The sequence below is a fragment of the Phodopus roborovskii genome, unplaced genomic scaffold (assembly GCF_943737965.1).
Source record: "Phodopus roborovskii unplaced genomic scaffold, PHOROB, whole genome shotgun sequence".
NCBI lineage: Eukaryota > Metazoa > Chordata > Mammalia > Rodentia > Cricetidae > Phodopus > Phodopus roborovskii.
Window position 1 is genome coordinate 37,824,079 of NW_026126525.1, and position 21,890 is coordinate 37,845,968.

At 34.0% G+C, this 21,890-nt stretch overlaps 1 protein-coding gene across 1 annotated transcript in view; it reads right to left on the reverse strand.

The window, feature by feature from the left end:
* Positions 1-21,890, reverse strand: part of Mmp16 (matrix metallopeptidase 16) — a 236,945-nt gene that overhangs the window by 102,220 nt on the left and 112,835 nt on the right. The window contains exon 2 of the mRNA XM_051198439.1: positions 5,702-5,850. Coding sequence (XP_051054396.1) covers positions 5,702-5,850 — 149 coding nt within the window. The remainder of the gene's footprint in view (positions 1-5,701; positions 5,851-21,890) is intronic.

Sequence of the window (21,890 nt, forward strand, 5' to 3'; positions counted from 1 at the left end):
CTAAGAGCAAATTTACACAGGGTTCAAACATTGAGAGCTTATTTTCTCTATATATATCAACTCATTAACTGTCTCCCTGGACATAAGTGAAACTCACAAGACAGAAAGTGCAAAGATAAAATACTGAAGTGCATGGGGAAAAGGAAGAAATATATCTGTCAAAAAAATCATCAAAAAGAAAAGTCATCTATTGTCTGCACTTATTAATGTGTTACCATTCAGATAAGCTTTAAGTCCTCTGGCTTGGCTACCAACTCTATGTCTGCAGTGATTAAATCATACACATCCACTAATGCAATACTGTTTGAAAGCTATCACTACACTCAGACACAAAAAGCATAACAACTTTAACTAGTGAAGACCACAATTTTTCCTCTAAATTTAAAAGTATTACTATTCGTGTATTAACTTGACAACATGGACAAAATAATAAAAATGAAAAGTACCGATAACTGCCTAAAATAGTGTTGTTCTTGATAAATCTAATTAATCACACTAATTAAAAAAATAAAACAAGTAGGATTTTAAGTGCTACTCCATTTTCATAGTAACTTTTTAGGAATGCTATTTAGAGTTAAAAGAGTTCAAATTAAAAATATTAGCAAGTTTTCAATAAGTTGTATAGCATTATTAAAACATAAGAATTATTCAAACACACATACATATATCATCACACACATACATGTCATATATATGGAAGCAGAGAAAATATTAAAAACTGTAAGAGATAACCCTCTCCTCAAGCATTCTTCACTATACACTACTGTGTGCACACTAAATAAGACGCCCCCACACCCATAATTACATCTAAAACAGGCAACCCCTCATAATGAGTTTGTATTTCTAATTTTAATGAAATATATTTTATGCCTACTATAAGAATATCTATTCATTAAGAAATTTAAATGAGCTTCTTTAGTTAACCAACTTATAATTTAAAAGAATCATTATACTATTAAACAATGGATTTAGTTATTGGTGGAAAACAAAAGCTATTGTCTTTCCAATGACAGTTCTACTGAACAAAAAAGTAATAAAATTCTCTGTTCAAAGCAATACCTAAATTTGTTATGTGTAACTGGTTAATTACTTCAACACAATACAAGGATTACTGCAATTGGAATAATCACTTTTAATTACCCAAGATTATAGATTAACTCTGCCACATGTCTGCCAAATGAGGTTCTTTTTTTTTTTTTTTGTTTTGTTTTTTCTTTTTTTAATAAATGAAGGAATAGAGTGATGGTTCAGTGGTTGTGAGTGCTTACATTTCTTGTAGAGAAACTGAGTTATGTTCCTAACACCCATATTGAGCAGATGACAACTGGCTATAACTCAAGCTCATGTGCATATGCTCCTCTACACACACTACCTCACACACACGTAACTAAAATAAAGTACATCTTTAAGATCTGACTTGGGCAAAGAAGGATTTACTTATCTATAACCAGCACTCAGGATGGGGAGGCAGGATGTATGACAGCAAGGAGATTGTGGTTACATAGGATGTTGGAGGCTACCTGGAGGCTGCAGGAATGCAATCTCAAATGAACAAGCAAACGTATTAATAACTGAATTGAATATACAATTTAGTGAGAATGAGGAGCCTAAAACTCTGTACATTTCTAGATCATATCTTGAATAACTGAACAGCAGTATTTTAATATGTCTGTAAGTGTGGGAAGTTCTTTATTTGTTGTTGCTGCTGTTGTTTGAGATAGGCTCTATCAAGCATAGTCTGGTTTCAAACTCTTACATGGGTGCTGAATCTGAAATCATATCAGCACCATTTGGTAATGTTGTGGTCTGAATGAAAATGGCCTCAAGATTTCATCTATTTGAATATTTGGTCTTCTGTGAGTCGAAAAACTTGGAAATGTTGGATTGTGTGGCCTTGCTGAAGGACATCTGTCTCTTGGGGTAGGCTTCAAGGTCTTAAAAGCTGAAAACATTGCCTATTATCTCTCTCTTGGTTGTGTCTCAAGATGTAATATCTCAGATACAGCTTCACAGCAATTTCCCTGCCTGCTGCTGTGTTCTCTACTATGAGAGTCATGGATTCCCCATCTGAAACTGTTTCTTCTATAAGTAGCCATAGTCATGGTGTGTTGTCACAGTAACTGAAATGTAACTAAGACAAGAAGCAAACTCTTCATTTTAGTGCTATATCTCCAGCCTTAGTTTTGCATGACAAGTTTTTACCTTCTAGTTAAGATTTACATGAAATTCAATATCTAGGCCAAAATGGCATCCTGCATCCACTTCTTATATGCTGATATTACAGGTGTGGAACAGCATATCTTATAGTCTATGTAAGGTAGTAGACTGCAGTTTCAGTATGATAGGCATTGTAAACTCATGAGAATTAAAAATAGAACAGAGCAAAGCTTTTGTAGCATGATGAAAGGATTTATATTTCAAAATATTTCACATGAGGAATCTGAGCTATAACACCTTACTATTAGGTATTTCATGGAAGAAATAGACAGAAGGCAAGTAAAGTCATGGGCTTCCAGTTTCAATACCAATAAGAATTAAGGCCAAGCAATATAGAATAAAGGAGGGGCTTCGTGGAAGATAGGGAGGAGAGACAAAATCAAGAGGGGCTAATGGAATTCTGGAATTCCATCTGAAAAAAACTTTTAGGTAAACGTCTGTTAAAGGCATTTTGTTTTATTAAAAACAAAAATAAATTTACCATTAATATTCAGTAAAAAAAAAGTAGCTGTAAAAATACACAAAAGCTAATAAGCAAGTAAACAAAAAGCAAGCAGAAAGATTCATTCGGTTTTCAGGAAAGGGCTACCCATTTGGTTGTTCTTAACCTCAAGTTCTGTATGTTTCACAGAAAGGCTTCTTATATGCTATGTACTGACAGGCTCATTTCCCTTGGTGTGGAATCAGACCCATTGGGTGACAGTGAAACATGATGTCCTCTACATCTCCCCAATTTTTAAGCACTCCCTCCAGACCAGAAGAAAAAAATAACTTGTATCTTCACTCAACAAGGACCAATGAAGCCCACTATGATCAATCTGTCTTTCTTTAGTTGCATCAGGCATTGGGAAATTTAACTTGTCCATCTCCAACTTTTGAATGACCAGTTAGTCAAAACCAAGAGAAACAGATGATGACTTAAGTAGGATTTTTTGTAATTTTTTTTTTTTTTAGTGTTCGAAAATAACAGAGAGAGAAAGAGAAAGACAGCCCAGAGACATAGGCAAAGAGGAAAGTTACAGTATGTGTATGTGTTCCCATGGAGATATATGATCCATTGAAGCTAAAGTTAACTGTGGTGTGAGCCTCCTTATATGTATTCTGGAAACTTTACTCAAGTCTTCTACAATATCAGTTACAATTCTCAACCATGAACCCTCTCTCCAGACCCATTAAAAGATGTATTAAGTTACATAGCTGTAAGATCTATCAAGAGGTAGATATTTCTTCATTTTTTAACTGACACTAGAACAATTTAAATATGTCACTTGTTTTCCAAATCTTCATATTGCTTACATTTTTTTAATGTTGAGTTTAAAATTTCAAAAAAATGAAAAAAGAAGCTAATGGTGTTTCATCAGGGAACAGTAGAATGATGATATGAAAAGTGGTTATTGAGGGGGACAATTTGTATAACACCCAGAAACAAAACACAAAATCTGTTGTTTTTTTTTTTCTTTTTAGCAAAGCCCACCTATATTTCTGAGGATGAATACTTATACAATAAAGAAAACATCTGATGTATCTTTATGAATAAATAATTACAATAGCTAGAGTTACTCAGTTCTAGAATTTTGAAATTCTATCCTAACACAGATATGAGGTTTCCAACTGTTGCTGAATGAGGTTAATTTGTTATTGATTTTTTTGTTACACAAGGTCTGATCCAGTCAATACTTCTATGTCTATTAGAAACACTAGGGGAATTAAGATCTTATTTTTTAAAACAGAACTTGAAGTTTAATTTCAAAGACTAAATCCTATGAGTACCTGTCTTGGTGATAAAGAGATACTATAACTCATAGCCTTATAGGAACATTCAAAAAGAAAATAGAATTTCAGTATTGAATGTGGAATTAGATTGATGGGTGAGAATATGTTTGAATCAAGGTATTACATATTTAAAAAAAAAGTGATATTTCTTGATACATCCAGGAAGTAAACTCCCCAAACTAGATACCAAAAAGCCTGAATTGTGCAATTTCCACATTCTCATTTGGCCTATGATACTCAGGTAATTTTCTAGGAATATAGAGATTTTTTTTTTCTATTGTGAAGGTTAATGCATGATCATCAAGTAATAAGGATATATTCACTTTGTGAGTGTCAAGGGTTCTAAGAACACAAAGACTTTTGCCTGCTTACACAGGAACAAATAAAATGAAACATCAATCTCTCCATTGTAGTAGAGGACAGATGATTATGCTTCATTACATTGCACAACCTGCTAGGAGCCTGAGCAAAAATACTATTGCCCTAAATACCTATGAACACACAAATTTACATTTCCAAAGAGGTAATAACTTTAGTCTTTGTAGTCTTTCAGGAAGCATATACTTGAAAAACCACTTGTTGAACCAATAGAGGAAGGAATAATGGGTAGCATAATGAATTAACAACTATTATTATAAGGTATGGTCAAGTTCTTTGCCAATGAGAAATTTAAAGTAGATACCATCCAGTGAAAAACTTATTTGGTTTTTTGATTTATGGAGCTGTCACTATGCGAAGCTAGCAAACTTTCAATAGTCCACTTCTGAATTACTCCACCAGCCCAACATAAGAACTCTATTTGTACTACTTTTCACTTCTAGCTGCTTAAACAAGTGCCAAAAGTTTGTCAGTGTTTTACTCAAATAGAATTTCTATTCTTAATGCTTTTTTTAATCTTCCCACATGAGAACATGGTTAAGAGGATATGAATTTAGGAGGATAGCTTGGTGGGGGTATGAGGTAGGGTTGATCTGGAAGGAATTAAGGAAGGAGGGTGCTGAGTATGATCAAAACACATTGTATGAATGTGGTAGTTTAAATAATAGCACACACCTTCACCCCCATGCCATGGTATGAAGCATTTGAATACTTGGTACCCATTTGCTGGCAATTTGGGTAGTGTAAGAGATTGTGGCTTTACTGAAGGGAATATGTTACTGGGGACAGGATTTGATGTTTCAAAATCCTGTACTGCTTCCAGTGAACTCTCTATTCATCCTGCTTTCTGATTTATATAAACTCTCAGCTTGCTGCTCCAGTGGCAATTTTTGCCTACATCAATGCCTCCCTGGTGTGATGGTGATGGACTCTGGTGGTTTGAATAAAAAATGGTTCCAATAGACTCAAAAAAAATGTGCATTGAATCCCATCCAATGTGAGGCTGCTAACAGGATACCACTTTGCATACATGTGAACAGTTACTCTAACAAACTAGCCAAAACAGCAATCATTAAATGCCATTTCACAGAGTATCTTAAAACACGTATTTACTTTGACTCTTGCTCATGTTTTCTTTCCTACTTCAAAATGTGTTATTAAAACAACGTGAACAACCTGACTTTGTATATTACATGATATGACAAGCCTTAAAAAACTGGAGTTGGAAATAGTACACATTCCAAAGAAAATTATAAGAAGCAAAATGCCCCAATAGTAGTTGTTGTCGTCTGTGTAGTTCAATGAGAGATGGAATTTGTAGTACATTACTTACTCGATTGTATTCCTGTCCACTTTTCCTGTCATGTTAATGCCATAAAATTGCTGCATGGCGGCTAGGGCCGATTGCATGGTCTCTGCAGAACGCAGCACTGACATTCTGGAATCAGTCGGTGGAAGGTAGCCGTATTTTTGTAACCAAACCTGTAATCACAAGTAAAATTCCTTTAGATTAACTTTACAAATTAACATTAATGTTCTGGAAATTTATGTATATCTACAGTAGATTGTAGACTTATTTTATATCTGTGAGAAATACATTATGTACTTTAGATTATCTTATTATTTCCATTGTCATTGTAGCAAATTCTAACGTATTTTTGAACTAGTAAAAAGTATAATTAATCACTACTTAGATATTTATTGTATGTAACTTGTATGCTTAGTATGAAATAAAAATACAAATAAGACTTCATGTGTCCTTTAGGAATCAAACTCCAAATTCGTACTTTTCTAGTAGTCTGTCAAGACATTGCAGGAAGGGGTAAAAAGTATGCACATGATGCATCTAAAGGATCTTTTCTATGGACAGTTGAGCAGCGGCTACAGCTGGGATAAATATCTGCACAGATAAACTATGATACTCATGGTATTGTATATACTGTTCATGTAAAGACTCCACCCAACTGCAGCTGGATATCCTCGAGTAACTTTTTCATGTGAGGAATAAACATTATTTAAGCTATATCATGAACTATAATGTATACATAAAATTAAACTTTCTTATATTTTTAGTTCTCAATTTAAAGGTCTCATGATTCTTAACTCCTCCACAATGCAAAGAAATGGGAAAAAGTTGAGAGAAAGAAGTTAGAGAGCAGCAAATTTCCTCATCGTGCTTGGTGCAAGAGTTAAAAATCATTTGAAGTCTCAGAAAAACAAAACAAACAAACAAAAAGCTCAGGTAATTTAAGGGAAATTATGGATGCCTACCAGGAGCACAGACATACTTTCCCATAGCCTCATGCCTTCATGCCATAAGTACAATCTTATGCCCATCCCTGATCCAAGCATGCAGTCTTTTGCCTCAGTTTTCCCAGGTGTTGCAGGAGTTCCTTAACAACAATGAACTACTTGGCAAACCGCTCAGACTTATGTAATTGTAGAAATACTTAGGGAAGCCATTCAGAAGTGGGTTTTTCTCTCCCTAATGTGGTCTAGTTATCATGTAAGTGATTGTATGAGAGTGCAGTTTTTCTATAATAGCTGGCATTATATAAGTTATAACTGTTGTCCATGGCATTCATTGTCCAAGTCAAATTGACTACCACATACAGAAATTTCAAATATGCTGTGTTTAAAATGTGAAAGTAAAAGAATAATCTTCTATGGATTCTGTAAAATTGAAAACCCTGAAAGTACAATCTCTCTCATCAGTTTGATAAAAGGTATTTAAAGATGAGCATTGCATTGCTATCAAGAAGGTGACGGGTTAAAATCAGTCACAAAGAGCTGCTTCCTAAATGATAAAAGTGTGTCAAGATGCTTCTTATCTATCTGTGATGAACAGGCTGCCAGAGAAACATTACAATCACCTATTTAGCAGTGGTAAAGTCTAACAAAGATTCCAGTATGTTCTGAATGAAGGAGGAAGTAAATAATAATTCTGAGTATGGAATTTAATATTTTAATTCAATTGCTAATATATGATATACCGGAATAATTTTTTAAGCTCAGTAATTTTTCCATAGCACCACATTCATATCGTACATGCTAGGAAGCTGTTGCTAGGATACACTTTGACGCTAAGCTACTGTTATAAGAACAGCAAAGAGAAAGCTATTAATAAGAAAGCTATTAATAAGAAAACCTATGACATATATACTAATAGATTAAAAATTAAAATACATAAAGTTCTTAATGAAAAAATCATGTATTTAAGATGCATATTTCATTTATACCTTAGCTTTCTAAAACAAGTCATTTAAAATAGTGTAAAAATAAATTTATATTCCACTTCATATATTTTTCTCCTACATGTAACTCTTTAGCATGGAATGCTGCTTTACCCAATCAGTGACAAATGGATTATTCATTTTAATTATAAAATATAGTAGATATGAGACATTCCATTTTACAGTCAGATTATTATGAGGGATGTATCAGTGTCATTATTTTGTAAGCAAAGAAGGGAATTTTCTATGAAACTACAAAAAAATTAAGAAAAAAAATCTAAAAAGCAATTATTTGAAGATATACTTTACCTCATGTTCTTATTAATAGTATCCAAGATTAGTAATATAGTTTCTATTCTTGTATCTTGTACACTAATCATACATATTCACTTATAAGTGCAATATATATATATATGTGTGTGTGTGTGTGTGTGTGGTGTATGTATGTGTATAAATTTGAATCTACATTTAATAGACTGCAATACTGACATCCATCCTCATATTCTGCTGCTAGGAATATATTCCTCTCTTTAACTTTGATCTAAACTCCTTACAATCCTAGATCACTGACAAAAGCAAATTTGTCTCCTGAGATATATTTTCTGTCTTGGATTCTCTTCAGTGCACATTCAGTGTCCAATTGCACATTATGGGTACTTAGGGAATATGCTACTCAAATGTGCATTTGAGGACAGCATAAGGCTAAAGTCAGAGTACATAAAGCTCACAGTAAATCCATGCTCAGTAAGTCATATTATTTAAGCGTTTTATTATTAAAACTGTGCCTGTTCAAGTGGTGATTATCCAAAACTATGACAACACTGAAACATAAGAAGGGTTTAAATGGCCTTTGAAAGCAAGCCCACAATAAAAGAATCAGAAACTGTTTGAAAATTCATCCTCCAACAAGGCCAGGCAGCAGAAACACATAGAGACAGCTTACCTGAACAAGGAGGAGCTAACAGGCCACCAGACTGACACTGGGAATCCAGCATGGGACTGACTCAGGACCCCCTGAATATGGGTCTCAGCCAGAAGGACTGAGCAGTCTAAGGGACCTCAGACAGTGGAGCCAGGATGTATCCCTTGTGCACACAAGATCTTGCGAACACATCCCCCATGGAGGGATAACTGCCTTAATCTAGAGACAGGAGAGAAGTCCTAGTCCCTACTTCACATGACCTGTCAGATCTACATGACCCCAACTGGATGGAATTCCCCTACATATGGAATTGGGGTGGGGTGATGGGAGGGTGGTTAGAGTACAGGTAAGAGGGCAGAGAGGGTAAAAGGGAGGGAAGAAGGGAAGGAAGAAGGAAGGGAGGGAGAGAGAGGGAGGAAAGGAGAGGGAATTGGGATCGACATGTAAAATAATAAATTAAATAAAAAAAATGCTTTGATTCCAAAATTTAAGTTCAAGGACAAGTTACTGGGGAAAAGGATTTCTAGCTTTGTTTCCACAAAAAATGAAAAGCTGTGGATTCCTTCCAGAATAATGTGATTTGATCAAGCCAGACTGCCTGAAACAGAGTACCAGGTGATTCTACATTCAAAACAGCTGGACCAAGCATCCTTGCAGACTACAGCCAGGAATTCTGCATCTTCTTCTAATCCCCCATGACAGTGTCCCTTACCATCAGGAAATAGTTTGGAAAGAACGACGCTCAAATTCCCCAATATTGTCTATAAATGTTTGTTTTCATTTAAATGGACTTGGTTATATAAAATAAATATATAAAAAAAGAAAAAGAAAATTCTTCCTCAAAACAAAGGGAATATTAAGTATTTGCCAATGTCTTTGATGACAGCAATTGTTGCTTCATTTATTTTATGTTATTGTGTTCTACAAAACAAGTGAATTTAAGAACATTGAGAATATTAACAATAAGAAAGCTTATCAATGAAATTTTACCTATCTTATGATTACTACTTCTAGTCATTGCCACTAGAACCACAAATGTCTAAAGGATCTGCGTGACCTCACCTTAACTGTATTCCATGTGTTATACTTTATCCATCTACCTCACAGATACGGGAGTTTCTACACTAAGTTGTATATAATAATGGATGCACAGCCAGAACAATCCTTCTCTCTACAGAGTGGGACCTTTAAGTTATTTTTAAAGGAATAAATGTTGGCCAATAGACATCACCCTTACTAGTTTGTACTTTAAATAAGAAGCACTTTTTAAAGTAAACTCCAGGATAAAATAGGTCATCATTACTAATATTTGATGTACCAATATCATGAAAACCCAAATTATCTGGTTCAATTAGACATACAATTTTATAGAAATCATCTTAAAGAAAGTTATCATATAAGGAGATATAAGTAGTTTTTATCATTAGTGATTAATTTTAGCAAGAAACTAAAGCCTAACTCATTCATACTTACTGCTTAGTTCAGTAACACAATCTAATGAAATAAAATTCCCTTAAGTCATTCAAGATAATGTATCTCTTAATGCTTCAGATTAAAGCAAGAAAGCAAATCACAGATGAAGGATCAATTCTTCTGATAGGTTATAATAATAAGTAATCAATACTTGTGGCTCTGAATATTTGTAAATTGCTCACAAACTTACAATCACAAAACACAATTTTATATAAGTTTTTAATAACATAATTCAGTAATACAGAGAAATATACTTTAAGAATTGGAAAAATCTTGTTGGGTATAGAAAAAGGAGTGAGTTTGGGAATTTATTTGTCCTCTAAAAATCTTAAAATCACTTTTTCATAACTTTGCTAATACAAAATAACAATTGACTACTGACCAGAGACTTCCACTTATGTTAAATAATGATAATTTCTAATCCACATGTACCATGGCAGAGACATGTTTCTGTATATATGTTATATATTCCAAACAATAGTACTATCCATTGAATGGAAAGGACAGTGATGACACATATATTTTAGAAGGCTGATTTTGTTTCTTTAAAAAATTCTATTTCTACATAAATATTTTTATTATGTTAGAAAATGACTTGTAAACATTCCTGAGTTCACTGAAAACTTCAACATGTGAGTATAGCTATTTAAGTCAGTGAATGTTAAACCATATTCTGATATAACCAGTCTTCTGAAAACAAAACTATTAGAATGCTTTTTATCAGACATGCTACAAAAGTTAATTAAATTACTCCATATGAAACTTCCATAAATGTAGTAAGTTCTCTTTAACCTCAAATTAACATTTGGGTGATTAACTCTACAGTTTATGATTTCATTAACAAAAACACAGAATCTGCAGGATATTTACTCCCTGAAATTCTATCATTCACATGGTATAAGCAATATTAAATTGTAGAGTTTGAATTTTGTAGTTAAAAAGTGGCTCTAAACATGAATTATAAATAGAAAGTAATCTCCCCACCCAAATTCCACATGAGGCAATGCCATCCAGGTGGGGTAATGTTAATGTGTCAAGTCATTTGAAGTAGGGACTAGGACTTCTCTCCTGTCTCTAGGTTGAGGGAGTATTCCTCCATGGGGGATGTGTCCACAAGGTCCTTTTGTGCACCAGGAAAACATCCTGGTTCGACTGTCTGAGGTCCCTTAGACTGCTCAGGCTTTCTAACTGAGACCCATATTCAGGGAGTCTGAGTCAGTCCCATGCTGGATTCCCAGCTATCATACTGGGGTCTGGTTAGCTCCTCCTTGTTCAGGTCAACTGTCTCTATGTTTTTCTGTAACCTGGTCTTGTCCTCTCCTTCAGCATCTGGATTCTAGTTCGACTCAGTGTTTACTTATGGGTGTTTGCTCCTGTTTCCAACAGACATTAGTTGAGGGCTCCATGGATAAGTTAGTTGTTGATCTCACTCTCTGGGAAGGGCATTTATGGTAGCCTTTCCACAGTTGCTCAAATTGTTAGTTGGTAGCAGTCTTGTGAATGGAAGGGGAGAGGGGTCAGGGTGCATATGAGGGAGAAGAGAGGGTAAGAGGGAGGGAGGGAGAGGGAACTGGGATCGACATGTAAAATAAAAAATAATAATAATAAAATAAAATACAAATAACCTTAAAAAAAGAGTATAAGGCTGAAAAATAAAGAAGTGTCATGTAGTCAAAAATAAATAAATAGCAAGTAATGAAATAATACAATAAAAGATATGTCTTCACTCAGCTTTTTTCATGCTTAAAATTGATAGAATAAATTAACTGGGCAGAAAATGGCCTTTTTCTTCATTCAGAAATCCAAATGGTTTCCATAGCACTATTTCATCCCCCTACATCAATGAATCACATGAACATCAGAATTAGCATTCACTCCAATGAGAATTTTGCCATCTACATTGGATTACTCAATTTGAACAAAACAGAAGGATCTGCTGCGTTTATGTTTTGTCCATTGGTTATAAACTGTGGTCATCAGGAGGAACTATAACTAAGAAAATATTTCCGACCATATTTGCCTGTAGACACATCTGCAAGCATATTTTGCATTAATAATTGATGTGGAAGGGCACAATCCATTGTACACTGTGCCACTCATAGGCAGTTGACTTGGATGTGTAAGAAAACAAAAACTGAGCAAGCCAAGGAAATCAAACCAGTAAGCAGTACTCCCCCATTTTTTTTTTGTTTTATATATATTTTTTTCAGTTTCTGTCTCCATAGTCTTGCTCTGAAATCTGACTTCCCTTCACAAACTGTAAACTGTCAAATGAAGTCAGGAAAACAGCTATCTTGTGAGTAAGCTGCAATAAACATCATGGCTATATATTTTATAACAAATTGAAACTCTCTCATTTGTGACAGAACCTAAAACTCCTGTATGCTACAGTGAGGACAGTTTTTCTTTCTACACAAGTGAATTGCACTGTGTACTTGGTAGAAGCCTAGCTCTTCAATCAGTAATATCTTATCCCTAATGACAGGCTGTGTAGCTCCTTTAGTTGGAAACCCATAATCTGCTAGGTATTGTAAGAGGAAGTTACAGATCTGTGTTTTGATTGCTTTCATTGCTTTTTCCTTACTCTATTTAGATTCCTCATGATGTTGAGTGGGCACACTCCCATACATGACAGACCTCTATCTCCAACCAATACACAAGCACCAGCACCAGAACCACCACCACCAAAAACAAATAAAGAGATGAGTGAATTCCCATATTCTGTACTGAAATTATTCTACATTATATCACAGTCACCTCAACAAACCTAAGCAAGAAAATATACATGAAATCTTTACTATTATAGACGATGAAAGAAAAGGGTTAAACCATGTAGCATATGAATTTTCTAGAAAGCATATGCATAGCATGAGTAATGTGCCTGAGGATCTCAGCTCCTATTTATGTTCAGGAAGCAGAGTCAGTTTCTCTACCACTAAAAAGATAATTTAATTAATCAAACTCCTTCAAGACATATAGGGTGGTTGCACAAAAATCTCCCATCCAAATATACGTGCGTTTTCTTTATTATATGCATTCAGGCATAGTTACATGAATATTCTATAAAACCCACATTGGGAAACAGCAACTTTTAATTTATAGGCTGCTCTGTCTTCACTGTGACCACACTTCATGCACACATTTTTTGTGTTCCACTGGCTGTCCATAGGAAGGGAAAGGAAGCCCACAGTGTAGAGATGTTGATAATGCCATCATAAATAATTAGTATAGGAAGAGGTTAAATAGGGTAGAGTGAGTTTGTTTAAAGTAAATAGAATGCATGTAAGAAATGTTAACATTGAAAGACACAATTCTGTGTAGTTGATTCAATGAAGAATATGAAGCAGAAACCAAAGACAAATTCTACTTACTGGCTTGTTCCTGATTCATGTTCATTTAATTGTCTTTTGCAGGCCAGGAACACCTGTCTAGGAAGAGTAACCCCCAGTGTGTGGGACTTATTTATATCAATTATCACACAGGCATGCCCACAGAACAGTTGGATCAGGCAGTCCCCTGAGATTCCCTTAGATAATACTGAGCTGTATCAAGCTGATAGTTGAAGCTCCTAAAGAGAGCCAGGAAAAAACATGGGTTTTTGTTCACAGCTGTTTGGGAACATAGGGGATATACAAGGAAGTTTTCAACCTGTCAAAGTCAACACATTATTGCTTTGTTTTTGTTCTTCATCCTGACTAGCAAATTCTCTACTGGGGATTAAGTTTTATCCAGAAGGTACCTACTACTATCATGCCTTGTTCGATAGTCCAAACGATTCTCATCAAACACTGCAACGTTTTCCAATTAACTTGTTTATCCATATTGCTAACATGTTCACCTGTTGCCCAATGACCATAAATCAGACATTGCTTTAAATGTGGGATAATGCACATTACTCAAGATTTAACCTTTTAGCTGCTTACAAGTAAACACTTCACTGTCATGGTCCTGGTTGTGCAGCTGGAATCACCATTCATCCCAGAATTTTACATAGTCCCAAACTGAATATCTTAATACACCATGACTTCCTCACATCTCTATTCCCAGGCATTCCTAATCTGTTATCTGCATGAATGGGGACCCTGTACCCCATCTAAGTGGAATCATGCAATATATATTCTTTTGTGTCAAGCTTCTGTCATGTAGGACTATGATTTCAATGATTTCATATAGATGTTGAACACTGAATAATACCTAATGAATAACAATGAATAATTGTATAACCATTCTTACCCTTCAAGCACTCTATGAAAGGTTATCAGCATGTGCTTGAAAGAGGGACTTCATCTTATAAAATGAACATCCTAGCAATTGTTTTCATTATCCAGAATTAAATGCAATACTATTTACTAGCAGCCCATAGTATAATAGCTTGGTATAATAGCTTAAGTTGACTAAAGCAATAGCTATTGGAGTTAATTTTATTATACAAAGTGCACAATAATTTAAATACTTTCCAACATTCCTTTTCAAAATAAAATTTTACAATCGTGAATATTACATATATGTTCCTTAAAGCTAAAGTGGAGACTCTAATGTCCATTCGATTATATTCTATCAGCAATCCCTCAACTTAATCCTAAGGGGAAACTCTTTATTATATCATGTTAATGAAGAAAGAATCACTGTAAATTCTGTAACTTCTTCACATGGAACCTTCATATTATATTTCAAGTACACTATACTTATTTCTGATACAAGCTAAATTTCTTCCTTCCTTGGGGCATTTCATTTATTTTCCTGTATAAAAGACACAAAATACTTTCCTTCTCAACCTTTAAAATAATGTTCAATTAGGACAGTTCAAAGACAATTATTTTTAATTACTGATATCATGTGGCATGTTTAATGTCATTAGTTATGTCCTTCATGACCACTGACTTTTCATTTTTTATAAATGGATTTATTCCTTATATGCCTTGTTGAAAACTTTAGGCTCAACAACTATAGAATCTCCTAGATTCTTATCTTGATGAATGTAATTACGAGGCCTAGCTAAAGTGGGTAACTTTCATACTAATGCTTAGCTAGCCATGCAAGTGACATGCTGCCATTATTTGCACACTCCTTCATCCATACAACTTGGCACTCAAAAAAGAGGCTAGTATACCAGGAGAAATTGATGTTTATCATGTACACATGTAATGTGGAGAAATTTTAAATAGAAAACAGCTTGTTTAGTTGCTGTTCAGAAATTACTTAGCTTATTGAACACAGTATGTGCGTATATAATCAACATTGCTGTAACAACAAATTCATAAATCATGATCAGTCAAAAACTGTATTATTAAAATCTACTTTAAAATTTCAGTGTGTTTGCACCACCATTCCTTTGGGACTCGTTCAAACATAGATAAAACTTGTCAATACTCTTCATAAAAAGTGCAGCTTCTTCTCATTTTTTGAAGCTCCCAAACAAAACACAGTAAAATCCCAATGTTTTCAAGTCTTTTCAGCTTGAAAAAAAAATCATAAAGATTGTGACCATCACATAATTTTGTTCGTTAATATGAAAACTACTTGTGGCGAAGACCTGCTGAATTCTCTATGTTGAATAAATTTATTATCTATTTCTCAGCCTTTCATTTAAAAAAAAAGAAAAGAAAACATGTTTTTGAATACATGGTCTTTATTATCAAGGTTTGAGGTCAGAAATCTAGTCTTAATTTTACATGACTCAATTTCAGCAGTGGCATGAGAACTGTGTTGTTGAATGGACAAAATAAAAATAAAAACATAAATGAATGTTATATTTTACCTAGATGCTTAGACATACACATATACTAATGGTAAAAACTCAGAAAGATGGAGTGACCAAAGGTTGAACACATACCCACTAGTTCTCTAAAATATTTATTTGTCTTTCCTTCTGAAAAATATGGCATTTTGAATGCAACAGAAGGGTCCTTTGCTTCTAATCCAATTCAACAGTAAAAAAAAAAAATCAAGAGTTGTTTCCATTACTCTACATATAAAGACTTCTCAAAAATAAAATTTAAAGATAATTTTGACATAGAGGAAGATAATAACCATGACACATTCTCCTAATGTGACTTCTAGACCAGTGTATTATATGCCTTTGAAAAGTCTACCTCCCATCCTTTGGGAATTTCAAGAGGAAATGACCTTAGTGAGCACCTGTCATGTTACAAACCTATGCACACAAAATGCTACCAGAGATTTCACTGTATGTATTTGGGTCAAATTGTTTCATCACAAAAGTGCATAGGAATAGTAAAGGAGTTCTGAATCTTTAAGAAATTGAGTAAAAAACACATTGGAGTGAGACTAGGAAAGAAAGTTACATGGTCTACCCTTGCAACATTTGCACAAATTTTTATGAGCCAGAATAAAACAAAAGCAGACAATTATTTACTCCTTTAGTGATTTTATGTTCAAAGTTACATTAGAAAAAATAGCATTTTCTCTGATCTGTGGGATACTAGTAGGAGAGTATACAAACACAAAAATGAAAATGTATATCCAATACTGGTGATAGTTCAAAGGAAATGTTAGATTGATTGATGATTCATTTTAGAGATAGAGTAACTGTGGAAAGAATGAAAGCATCATTGTGGTTGTTCTAATTACATGCTTTGTGCATATAGTTTTGGGAAGCATAACTGTAGGGCTATGTAAACAGTAAGGTATTTGTTACTACGTTCACAGTACCATCTTCAGAAACAAGGCAGCGTGCACACTGAACATATACTGTAAGTAAAAAATGTCCTGGCACTCATACTTTATGAGGCAGATTTCTATCAGGGGGTTGGGTGAAAATGGACTGATAAAAACTGATAAAAGCATATTAAATGTTACTATATGTGAGATTTGAGTGATTGCCAAACTTCAAATTTCCTAGATGACCTCTTACATCAAGCAATCTTTTACTGACAGTTTAATATTACAATATTTTTCTAAGTGCCTAATTTGCTGCCCTGGCTCAGGATTCTTTCAACTTTGATCTATTCTACTTACTGCAGAATTGCAAGGTTCCTAAAAGATTATGTCCTTCATTTAACACACCTAATCTTCACTGAATGATTACTGTCATTACTTATTAACTTTGTTTAAAATACTTTATCCCTAAATGTAATAAACTCCAGAAGTTCTATAAGTTAAACTTTGGAAGGTAAAATCTCTCTTAAAAAATAAACTATACAGTCTCTGTGCTGTTTCTAGATCACTGATGTTCATGATGACTATACCATCACTGTAGTGTATATACTAACATACCTTGGCTGACATGCCCTACATTTTGCTTCAGTCTTCACATACCTGTCACTTCTGCCTAGATTATAATAGCTCTTACTATGTGGGTAGCTCTATTAGTGCTCAGTAAAGTTGTGAAGCAACAGGTGTGGATATGGTAGCTACGAATGGAATATAGCCTTAGGTTGTTAAGGATAGTTTCATTCAGCAGTAATTAGATAGAAAGCCTTAATCTTTATCAGTTAGTATAGCACAACAAACCTCAACAATGGTGGGTATGAATAGGCAATTATTTCTTTAACATGATCGCAGGTGTGATTGCTTGGAAAAAAAAATGGTTCCCATAAAGAGTGGTACTATTCGGGAGTGTGACTGTTGGAGCAAATACATCATGGTTGGAGGAAGTGTGTCATTGTGGAGTTGGGCTTTGAGGTTTCCTTTGCTCAAGCTATGCCCAGTGTGACATAGTGTACCTTCTGCAGCCTGCAGATCAAAATGTAGAGCTCTAAGCTCTTTTGGGTGGGAGTGCACTAGGGGTGTGTTCTGGAGAAGGCAAGGGGATGCAGGAGAAGAGTGAGGGGATGAACTGTGATTGGATTGTAAAATAAAATTTAAAAGGATAAATAATTTTTTTTAAAAAGGCAGAGTTTGAGGGGAAAGGAGCATCAGGAAGTAGAATGATGCTGTCATGTGTTCAAGGAGATAAACATATTAAGAAACATTTTTCGGTCTTGCTTGGATCCAGAATTTCCTTACTGTGCTTCCTTCCTTACCTTTTGGGACTATAATGTATATCCTGTACCATTATATTAGAAGTATATGGTCTGCTTTTTTGATCTTTATATGAGTTTACATTTAAGAGATTGCATGAATCTCAGAAGAGGCATTGAAATTTTGATTTTGAATAAGTTTGAGACTGTTATAGACAGTGGGCACTTTCGAGGTTGAACTTAAGGCATGTTTGCAATGTGATATCAGTATAATCCTTCTCAGGCTAGTGATTAGAAAGTGGTGCTTTAAAAGAAAATGGACCCTATAAGAAAGAGCAGTATTAGGAGGTATGGCTTTGTTGGAGTAAATATCTCCTTGTTGGCAGAAGTGTGTCACTGTTGGGGTGGAATTTGAGGTCTCTTATGCTCAAGCTATGCCCAGTGTGACACAGAGTTCCATCTGCTGCCTGCAGATCAAGATGTAGAACTCTCAGATCCTTCACCAGCCCCATGACTGCAGGCACACTGTCATGCCTTGCCATTATGACAATGGACTAAACCTCTGAAACTGTAAGCTAGTTCCAATTAATTTTTATTTATTTTTTTTTCATAAGAGTTTCAGTGGTCATGGTGTCTCTTCATAGGAATTGAGACCCTAACTAAGATAGAAAATTAAGGTAATATATTCGCTAAATTTTTGGCAAAAAGGATCTCTAGTTTTTATATTAATAAAGACAATAAAACAGAATCCTTGCTTCACTGATACCAAGTGGTCTGAGGAGGTCTTATAGAAATATATGAGACTTTACTTTTTATGTATGAATCTCAACATCCAATTCAATTGGGCTGATACAAAGAGATATACATAAAATATTTTAGGTGAATACATACACAAATAATATATATATATATATATATATATATATATATATATATATTCTGTATGTCACATACTAAATCACTACAAGCATCAAGCAGCTAACTCAAGCAGGTGAAATTTATGGTCAAAGGACTGTTGTAGAAATACCATTTTTAAAATTTCTAACTATTTTATGATACAATTCATGTTTATATTCATTAACATTTAATAAGCATATGCTAGGTTCTAAAACATACTCATTAATGATATTCAAATTATCATTCAAAACTGACATTTTACTCACTTTCGTAGTATATTAAATATTGTACATTTTTCTAGATGTCATAGAGTATGTAAATAAGTAAATAAACTCAGTATTTCACAACTCAAAGTCAGTATCTTGAAGGATACTTAAGTGAAAGTGTTAGACTTCCCCATTATGATGAGAAGTTTACCCCTCCCTACTTTGGGGTTTGTGTGATAACCTGACGATGAACACAATAATTACACTTCATGTATTTCTTTTAAAATGTTTTAGAACCATCATAAAAATGTCTTTGTGGAATTATTATGGTTGGAATTATTATGATTAAAATCTTGTTTATATTTTATACAAATTTGATTTCCACAAAGATATCCCTAGTTTAATATAATGCAATTTACATTCTACAAGGTTGTACCTGTACTGATTAAACACAATGAGCTTTATACCGTAACAGCAATGTAATCAGCTACCTGGTGCAGTTGACAGTGTGCTATACCTCTCCACATTAACTTTTATGTGCTACTCATAATTAATTTAATCACAGATTGGCTTAATAAATAAAGAAAACTGAAATTTGAAATGGCTCTGTTTTGTAATATTAATATATTTGAGAACTAGAGAAACTTCTCTTAGTACAATTTCAGGTATCTTCCTCTCTATGGCTCCAGACATGTTTCTCATATCATATACACAATATTCCCATAGATAGTGTCAACATGGATGCCAACCATAAGCCAGAGCAGAGAGTAAACATTACCTCAATACTTCTCTGGCTAGAAGTGAAGGCAAATGGTGTCAATCATAGGATAGTTATGTAGACAAATCAAAGTATCCCATTGCCCAAACTCTAAGCATGGAGTTATTATAAATGGAGTCTTTCTTATTATCTTCAATCATAAGACTACACAAATGACTGTGTAGATAATGAACCGCTCTACACATTCCCTCCTTCATTAGCCTCAGAAGAGGACCTGAAGCTTCCTTGACTTTTAAGAAACACTTTCTTACATCTCATTATGTATTTCATTCAACAAATTAAAATGAATAAATGCAATTAAGCTGTATAAAATGCTGTTTGAAATATTCTATAAAGTTTGGAATAGCTAAGTCAACTTACATTAATTTCTTTATGTATTTGAATTTATTTGTGGTGAAAGCACTTTCACTGACTTACAGAAATATTCAGGTCACAGTCCTTCACTGAAGTCATGGTGTAGGCATAGTGCAATAGTGCTCCTGAACTTATTGCTAACTGTAAATTTGTAGCTTTTGATTTTCAAAATTCTAAATGAAAAATTATACAGTTGATATACCCAGTCACACACTTCACTGGAAGTTGTTTACTGTTACTATTATTATTATTATTATTATTATTATTATTATTATTACCCCTTTTCCAGTGGATATCAAGGAAAGATAGCTTCTTTGCTTGGGATCTTTTTATATAAGATTTTAATTCTTTGATTATTTTACTTTTAATAGAAAAATATTTCAGTTCAAGACCAAGAGATGCCTACTAATAGTACCTTAATCATCTTGCCCTAAAATATCTCCTCAGACTTTTCCTAATATTCCCAACTTTGGCACTAGAGGATAAGTCAGTTAATTTGGAGATTAACTGATTGGACACTGTGTCATAATTATATTTAGGTATATCTTTGGCAGAGATACTTCAAAGCAATAATGTATGAATGTATACTGACAAACAACATGATTGTCCCACATACGGTCAAATTTCTTGGACCATTTGCTTAAAGTAACATCTGCCAATTATTTCTCCCTAAAGATGGAAGTAAAGTAAATATGGCATCAAATGAAAATGTTCCTCAAGTCTCCCCAATACTGATGATGCTCATATAAATAATCCTTTGAGAATACTGATATAAATCTTTGAAAATGTACAGCAATTCAAGAGATCTATACATCAAACTTCATAATATGTTACTATGTGAAAATCTAAAGTGAACATTAGAATTCCAAAGTAGATTATGAATACTTTAGTTCAAAAAGAGAAAACATGTTTAAGCAACAATTTAATATGTAGCCTATAGTATTTATGGGACAACTGATTGTGAAAAGACACTCGTGGATATCATACAGCTTTCATCCTGGAAAGGAAAGGAATGCCTTAAAGAATATTAAATAATAGTGTTTATGCTTAGTAAAATAAGTCAATATAAAACTATATTACAAAGAAAGAACTTCAGAGGGATATACAAAAAAGGAGTATTAGAAAAACAACTGATAGGTCAAACATATATAAGTTTATTTGAATCAAGATTGGAGGAAGAAGTATTGTGTATATGTTTCTAGAACGTGGCATTGCATCAACACCAAAATGCTAGTCTTGTGCATGCTGTTACAGTCTTTCTGAGTTCATGTGTGCATCAGTCTTTTTATGTTCAGACGATACTCCTGAGTGTCAACCCCACTTCTGCCTTTAGAAATCTTTCTGCTTCCTCTACTATATAGAACTATGAGCCTTGATGGGGAGGGGTTTGATGAAGATATCTTATTTAAGGCTCAGGGGAAGGAAGTCTCTCAGTGTCTGCACATTGTACAGTTGAGGACCTCTGTGTCAATAACCATGACCTTATTATAAAAGCATGTTTCATTGATGAAGGTTGAATTATGCTTTGATCTGTGTTATTGAAATATGTCAGTAGAAGTCATTTAATGATATATTAATTTTGCAAAATACTAGTAATCCAAACAAAATTGTAACAAAGAGAAAGGTAAGTAAACACAACACCAAACAAATTATTTGCAACTAATACCTACTGGGAAGTGAAAAAATTAATTTTCTGCAATATGATGCCTCGACATATATCAATCACTTTCCAGGATA